General features: G+C 34.7%; 1 protein-coding gene across 1 annotated transcript; it reads right to left on the reverse strand.

The window, feature by feature from the left end:
- Positions 1–776: 776 nt before the first annotated feature.
- Positions 777–7,994, reverse strand: LOC140742723 (probable cytochrome P450 6a13). Its single transcript, XM_073073700.1, has 5 exons — positions 6,701–7,994; positions 5,533–5,735; positions 4,864–5,109; positions 3,063–3,314; positions 777–1,782 (listed from the first exon to the last, which is right to left on the reverse strand). Exons 1-5 carry the CDS (start codon positions 7,381–7,383, stop codon positions 1,619–1,621), a joined length of 1,548 nt encoding a protein of 515 aa, XP_072929801.1. The 5' UTR covers positions 7,384–7,994; the 3' UTR covers positions 777–1,618.
- Positions 7,995–8,434: the final 440 nt, after the last annotated feature.

Raw genomic sequence — 8,434 nt, forward strand, 5'->3', positions numbered from 1 at the left:
AGGAATAAAATTTATACCTAATTCTCCGAAATTCTGGCATAACGTAATTTTGCGAAATTCTTATTGATCACCAACACTTCGCGATGACATCAGTCGACTTCTTGGGTCTGATTAGTATGTTGTGAAATAACAATAGTATGAAAGCCTAGTGGTTTGGCCTAAAATTAAAATCCGAGATTCGAATCCAAGTCATGGACCTCTGGCTTTGTAAAGTTATGTGCGAATTAGATTAATTACCTACCACATGCTTTTGCCAAATCTCAAAGATATATAAAATATGATGATGAGAAATGGTCAGCAATGGGATATTGACAAGTTAATGACAATGACGTCATGACACGTGATGGTTATGATAGGCTCACATTACAAAATTTTGAACATTATGTTAATATCTTAGTTATGTTCAATGTCAGCGGCTCTAGCGGCCACGGTCACCGTGTCAGCCAATTCACCGAATTGGCTAATATGTGTTGCAACGCGAACTTGAATCTCTAATCTAGCGATATTCGCTGTGGTTATTGGGGAAAAATACAACCTATTTCTTAGGCATTTCGTTGAAATAAATTTACGTACATAATACAAAATTTTTGTGCATTTTTCTGTTAAAGCATGACGTTAATCCATTGTAATAAAATTTTAATAACTACCGTACTACGATATTTTTCAATTCCCCTAAAATTTTCATGCGCATTTGTTCAATACCCCTAAAATTTTCTTAAATGTATTTTTTTTAATATCGTAGCTTTGAATAAGGAGCTTGAAATAAAACTGCACAAGAATTCTACAGACTATATTTTATTACATTGATCATCATTTTATTAGATCTCTACATTCATCTTATCTTACTTAATATCTAATACTTATCTTTACCGTACACCTCACCAATAAATTATGCAATTGTCCATCTTGGTATAAATTAAAATTCTGTCAGCGTGTCATTGTAGACGTGCGTGAAGCAATCCGTAAATCCCCGAGTTCTATTTACTTTATTGCAGTCTTCCAACAAAACATTAGGATCACAGATTGCCTCAATAGAAATGCGTTTGCAATCGCAGCTTGGTTACCAACCATAATTGGTTATAAGAGAAATAGAAATTAAACAATTGCTAAGGGCTGAAGACATTACTAATTTACTTATGGGGGGCCCACATAGATTGCTTAGAGCATCAGGTAGTCTTAATCCGGCACTAGATTTGAATTTGAACCTGTCGCTCTAGCAGGTGAGAAGGTCTGGATATCTAAGGCTCATAAATCTCGAATATCTTTATATACCTATCAACGTTAGAAAGTAACGATTACTTAATTCAACCAAACATAACAGGAAAACATAATATGGAACCCCACAGGTGCTTATTTCTCATTATGTCTTCAATTGTGTTCAAAGGTAAATTGTAGTTTGGTAATTCGCACTTGTTTAAGATTATTATATAAACTCTTCTCATCATAAAAGAAGACCTGTACAAAAAGAAATCAATCATGATCAAATCACAACTTTGACAAGGCCCTAAAACTAATTGGAATTTCTTAAAATTCGCCACTGTTGTAATAATTGCAAATCCATAATCCCTTTTAGGTGTGACCCGAAATTTGAAAGCCAAAGCCTTTATTATCTATTCGCTTATAGTTTTCTTAGTTTGAGCCATATTGGACTGTCGGGTGCGTTGACAAGTGAAGTCGCTTTTAACTTAAACGGTACTGCAGTTCGCTCATCCATCAACAGCTCATATTTCTGCAATATTTTGATGAGAGCCATCTTCGTTTGAATGTAGCCTTGACGGATACCTGAAATAAACGGTTGCAGTTGTAATTATAATATTACCTATTTCATGGTGGCAGAACTCCACACCTTTTTCTGCCTGCTAACAACAGTGTTCAGCATTGCTGTATTCCGGTATGGAGGGTGTTATAGTGGAAGCATACACGTCCGAGGAGCTCCCAATTGCCAATGTCAAGTAAAACTCTTATCGTGTTATAGTCCGCGTGAAACTGCTAGTCCGCTCTGGATATAGAAATGAACTGGTCGCCATAGCAAATTGTTACACCTGCTCGGAACAACTTCAGAGCGGACTAGCAGTTTGGCGGTAACTATACTTAAGTCGCTGCTCAGGTCAGGCTAGGTAGAACAGCTGGAATGCATGCTCGTTTGCTATTTTAACCTAGTAAAAATGTATTGAAACACTTATTTCAATACATTGCATAAATTTAAGACACAAATTTTATGATGGTCACATATTTGGTATACTTAGTAATACTATGTGACTTAGAAACTTGTGTGAGTTGTAATTACTTTTAAAACATTATGTCGACGGCCTCCGGAGTGTAAATATTGAACGGGTGGAGGTGAAGGCCGTGTTTTGGTTGCTGTATCACTATTAGCAATATTATTTAATCGAATGTATCCAGTTCTTACTAGGACATTGACTTAAGGTCGACCGTATGACACAGTTTCGATTCGGACATTAAAATCGAAATAATTAATGATTGTATGTTTACTAAATAATGCAATATTGCGATGAGGAATGTTACATAAGCATGGGTGTATATAAGGGTGGACGTTTCGGGCCCTCGTCCTTCACGTTACGCACATAATTCGAGCAGTTTTCGTGAGAGAGTTCTGGTAGAAATCCTCCAACATTTAATGACTTCTAGCATCTAACCAGTGGCCGATTTATGCATTTGCCGCCAGTGGGCTGTTCAAATTTTGCCGTCCCTACCGCTCTCTACAATTAGAAACACAAATGGAGGCCTGTCCAGAACAAATGCGACCGCAGGCCAACACAAATCATTAATTACTGCCGTCTCCTATAATCAACATAAAGGTCGCGAACATTTAAAAATTTACTGAAATTATTGGTAAATAAAAAAAGACCAATATGATTGTGCCACTTCTAAAATATGTCTTTAAAACGCGCCTGAAAGTTCTTTAAAAAACGTTCTCGCTCTTGTGATGACCAATCTGCACTTAACCAGCACGTTAAACTATAAACCCTTCACTCTGAGAACTGTGCCTAATATTGGCAAGTAATACGTTTACGAAGTCTTATAAAAACAAAATAACATACCTAGACACTTTTTTGGACCTTCACCAAATGGCATCCAATGACACTGATGTATTTTGGCTTTATTTTCTGGAGAAAACCTCTCTGGATCGAACACTTCGGGTTTCGGGAATATTTCTGGATCCATTTGGATAGCAGCAATAGGCATGAACACCAAAGTGCCTTCTTCTATTACTAAGTCGCTATTAGGTAGCTTGTAATCTTTGGTACATCTTCTAAATAAGGCGCGCAGTGGTGGATACATTCTCAATGTTTCTGAAATATAAATTTGTTTATAACAAATTTCCTACTATGACAGAATACTGGCATTAGTAAAAACAATAATCCATTACAATTTAAGATTCAGATGGACTCTTACATACTATTCGCCATCTTGAAAACATATATTTAATGTTATTGTGTTTTACCGCATGTACTAAATAAGTTGTAGGTTCAACCAATAAAATCTCCTACCCCAAATCATTCCTATTCAAGGGTCCGTTTTTTAACCTTGCGCTAACCAAATTGAGATATTTTACGTTGAAATTGCAATGTTTTAGGACCAAAAAAAACATACAAGAAATATACTTGGCCTCAATTATTACCCCTGTTCTATATGAAGTTGATAACACATTAATTCTATCAGGTGGACTGCATGCTCTTTTGCTACTCCAATATAATCACATTCATTACAGTCAACACAATACCATCAGAAACATATCTTCTAAAAAATGACAAGTCTCATAACTTAGTTCTTTTTTTTTAATTTTTGATGGTCGGTCAGTGTATGAGTGAGAGAGTGACAAAATTGAGAAACTTTGACTAGTTATAGTTCAGGCTTTTAGTTTTATCTAGAACGAAGTTAGAGGGGTCGAAATGGTCTTAATTTCATCGAGAAATGAGTGGCGGCCGTAGCGCTTTTTAGCTCGACTTGGCGGGCCACTGCCGTGCCCCCACATTACAAATGCAGGTTATGCAGGTTTTAAGCGCCTTGATCTCCTTTGTGTGCCGCGTACAAAGTTACAAGCCACTTTACGCTTGTCATCTACTCTAGCCTACACATTTGCGGTGCATAAATATATTATGCAGTAAATGACCTTATGCGTAAGTCTAGGAGTCTGTAATGTTTATAGTCAAAACAAAAATCATATATCACTAAGGTATGCACTGCATATACGAGGCCATGTAGGCAATCTATAAATATGAGAGCTTCTGTATCGTATATTTCCTATTACAAAATAATTAAAATAAATATAAATTAAGAGTCGGCAATATCTATGTATCTACAGCGAAGAAAAATGTCGTGTTTGAAAACGCACAGTTTTAAAATAACAATTTAAAAATATAATGAAAACTACGTAATCTAACTGATACAGTAGTACATATTCAGTAGGCCTGAGAATCGGCTTCTATCTATTTTTCATACCCCTAAGTGATAAGGGTTGTTCACTCTTAACATTTTTTTATTTATATGGCAACACAACGTTTGTCTGGTCAGCTAGTTTTTATATATTAATAAGCTAAATAGAAAATAACTCTCTATATCACTCTCACAATTTATATGACCCAACGACACCTCATATTAATACGCTTTTTTTTAATTCCGTCTGTCTGTCGGACTGTGGGAGTACCAAAGAATTAAATATACATGCATACATATGCTCAAAAAACATTACTCTCTGCATTCGAGTAAAAAGAGGTAATATCGCTGATTACCCCATACATTCTGTTATACTTATCATCTCTTCAGTCACTCGACTGACAAGATAGTTTTTCGCGCAATTTTTTACGCAGATTTTTTTAAAATCATATAACACGTTCTTACCGTCAATGATCATGTTTAAATACACCACTTCATGCTGCGCTTCATAAGTCCACTGACCATGCTTGGCGAACACTCTCAGCACTTCTTCCCTGGCTTTCGCCTGGATGTGAGGGTTGCGAGCCAGCTCATAAGCGGCATACTGCCCCGTCGTAGCCGAGGTCTCGTACCCCGCAAGCATGTAGAGAAGTGTGTTAGACGCTATGTCCGTCATGGTAAATGTGAAATCTTTCGCGTCATTCAATTCGGCTGCAAATAAAAAAAAATCTATTCAAATATCTAAAATTGGTACTGTTTACAAATTATATTTTATTTATAAATTAGATACTTGTTGTCTAAATATATTCTCAAGCAAGCTACGAATTACGTGAAAAATAAATAAGGCACAGGTCTTGTAACGGAAACTTTTTAGTCAAGAATTTGAAGTAGCGTACAAGCATACAATACACATTATGGTAAATGTCTACCGCTGCGTATGGACATCTATGATCAACCCAGTCAGACATAGACCTAACTGAGATTGGAAATTGATTGGAAATGCCTTGCTATCTCTGATGTCTACGTGGAACTCATTATGTAGGTACCTATTTCTTTTACCATTCCACTCTTTATATATTTAAATCTATTCAAAATGATTACATATGTAGGTATATAATTAATTCTAACATTTACCTTGATCATTAATTAATTTGCCATTCTTCAGTTCTATGAGAGTTTGTAAGAAGTCGTTGCGTTCATAATTATGTTTCGCCCGATATTCTACTGTCTCTCTCACCAAGTTGTAAAAGAAGCTTATGATTTCGGGATTAATGCGATTGATCCGTAGTTTGTTAAAGAAAGTTGGCACAAAAAATGCTAAGCCTCGGACTACAGTCCTGAAATATAGTTTGAATATTAATTTTCATCTTAGTTGTTTACCACCACCCAACCAAAAAAAGGTTTTTGATTTACTTCTAATCGTCTTTTTATAAATATTACTATAATATATAGTTGAACCATGGAACAACTGTGTTGAACAACGGTGTTGAAACTTGTTATTATCACGCATTTATTACCTATTAACTCGACCAGTTTTTAAACCAATTAAACTATAATTATTTTGTACTTAGACTTAAAGACGGGTATAACTAGATATGTCTTATCTCCTCATGAGAAACTGTGTCTTGCAGAAGGTAGAAAAACAAAAACTCATGTTCAAGATAACTGCCACTTTTTACCGATATTGAGTGATATTGATGAGGTTTAAACAGGGAAATATTTGAAACAATCGCACATTGATATTTCCAATACAGTACAAAACTATAAAGTAAGTTAGTACATGCATTTGTAGGGTTCAGAAACAAAAAAAATAATAAATAATTGCACTACGCTACATAATACTATTGGAACTAAAAACACTTAGATATTTGGAATGTTTATGTGCTCTGTTTAACTCTATGCATGTTACATTCATTGAGAATGAGATTAGCTAATAAAATTCTGCAACTAATCGAAGAAATATTTTGTTTTTCACAGTGCCTTCATGAAATACTATCTTTTGCTGATAAAATGACTATAATCATTTCGACAAAGAAACCTTTTACTGTGCGTATAGAATTACACGCACAGTAAAAGGTTTATTCCGAGTTATGAAATGGAATGGCAGAAATATTGAAATTTTTTAACTGACATAGAAGATAAAACATTAACTTTTAGGTTTTCATTTTTCTATCTGCCTGCATGGTCCCTAATAATTAAATTTAATTGTCGTAAGTGCTCACCACCAAATGGTCCCTAATAATCAAATATAGTTATAATTAATATTAACTTCGGTAAATAGAAATAAGAAATATTTACTCACCAATACAATGATTTCGGTTCAAAATACTTTTTTCCGTACACATAAAAATCAGAATCTTCATTTTTGAAACCATTGCATTCCATCCCATAACCAACACTCCCAATTATCTCCATTGAGTACTTAGCGTTAAAATCGCTAAAATTCAAAACTTTATCCCTTGCGTGCAACCGCTCTGCGTATGCTAAACCTTCATTGGCAATATTGTTAACTAAAGGATACATCGCTTTAAGCTTTGCTGTTGAAAAAGCTGGCGACAACTTGTATCGCAGGGTTGTCCACGCTTTCCCTTGTAAATTGAACAAATGACCCGCCAATGGATCACCAACACCTCCAGAGAAAAGTCCATGTGACGAAAAATAATTGAAATCCTTAATTAACACCAATTTAGCTATCTCTGGATCGTTTATTACGAGCACCGGTTGACTGAACGAGTACATGCCGACGTATGGCAAATGTTTGTATTTAATATAATTGTCGTTACACGGCTGGAAGAACTGCTTCTTTCGTTTAATCACATCGCGTATGTTGCCGAAGGGAAACACTGGGGCTGGTCCAATCACTCCCCTTTTCGACCAATACGTAAACTTGTATTGAAACCACAAATAAACCAAAAGTACGAATGAAAATGTTAAAACAATTAGTTCTTTTGTTAAAAACTGCACTGTTGCTATTATTACCGACATTGTTATTTATTTAGTTAGCTTATTCGGTGTTTGATTTTTAATTTTAATTAAATAATTGATTTAAAGACTTAAGTTTTAATAAAACACACGTATATATCAATGGCTGTAGCACAAACTAATGACCGAAGGTTGCGTCTTGCTTACTGGGCTCGTCCATTTCAAAATATTCAACCTGAGGTCATACAACTTTTATATGTAATATATCAAACAATTAAATACCTTTGATCTGACTTCTTGTCATGTAAAACCGGAGAACATTAGTAAGATATTAACTTCCTAACTGAATTTAAAGCTTTTTGATATCAAATTTTAGGGTTCCGTACCAAAGGAGTAAAAACCGGACCTTATTAATAAGCGTCCGCTGTTGTCCTTCTGCTTGTCTGTCACAAGGCCCTATCGTTTTAACTGAAAATTAGGCACAATTTTTTTACAGTGTATCTAGTTAGACTAGAGAATTGTTATAAAGACAATAAAACACGACTGCTACAGATGTATACTTAAAGGAATCCACCGACTTGTTATAATGTTTGGGCTCCAGACTAGACCATATCAAAGAATGAGACATACATACATAAGAATTATACATACATTCATACGCGAGCAAAACATTGGTCTGCAGCAGGATATAAAAATATAATATAAAAGGATCTCTGTTATTTGTTTGTATTTGTTGAAATATGATAACAAATACTGAAAACGAAAAATAGTACGGAACCCTCAGTGCGTAAATTAACGAATTATTCCGATAATAATTTATGCTGATTTTGATGCTCATATAATAATTCTTGAATTTTAAATGAATATAGCAATTATATTCCTTTAAATATAAAAGACAATGTGTCGGATATATTTTATTAAATTTATATATTATCAACAGTTCGTCCATCTAAAAACGGAGCATTTACTCCGTTACCGTCCGATGGACGAACGACTTAAATGATTCAATGCGACGATACAACTGCTATACCTAGAAATTTATTTTACCTAGAAAATTTTAATAGACGTGTATAAAAGAATTAAACCGAACCATATTTCATTCTAATACTATAAT

Source organism: Epargyreus clarus, unplaced genomic scaffold (genome assembly GCF_041222505.1).
Source record: "Epargyreus clarus isolate Ecla_fem2 unplaced genomic scaffold, WU_Ecla_fem_2.2 ptg000006l, whole genome shotgun sequence".
NCBI lineage: Eukaryota > Metazoa > Arthropoda > Insecta > Lepidoptera > Hesperiidae > Epargyreus > Epargyreus clarus.

Excerpts from the sequence above, each read along its gene's own strand:
- LOC140742723 (XM_073073700.1), bottom strand. The coding sequence starts at position 7,383 with ATGTCGGTAATAATAGCAACAGTGCAGTTTTTAACAAAAGAACTAATT. Across the intron at positions 5,736-6,700 it reads GAACCGAAATCATTGTATTG|GACTGTAGTCCGAGGCTTAG; the intron begins GTGAGTAAATAT and ends ACTATATTTCAG. Across the intron at positions 1,783-3,062 it reads AGGTCCAAAAAAGTGTCTAG|GTATCCGTCAAGGCTACATT; the intron begins GTATGTTATTTT and ends CGTTTATTTCAG.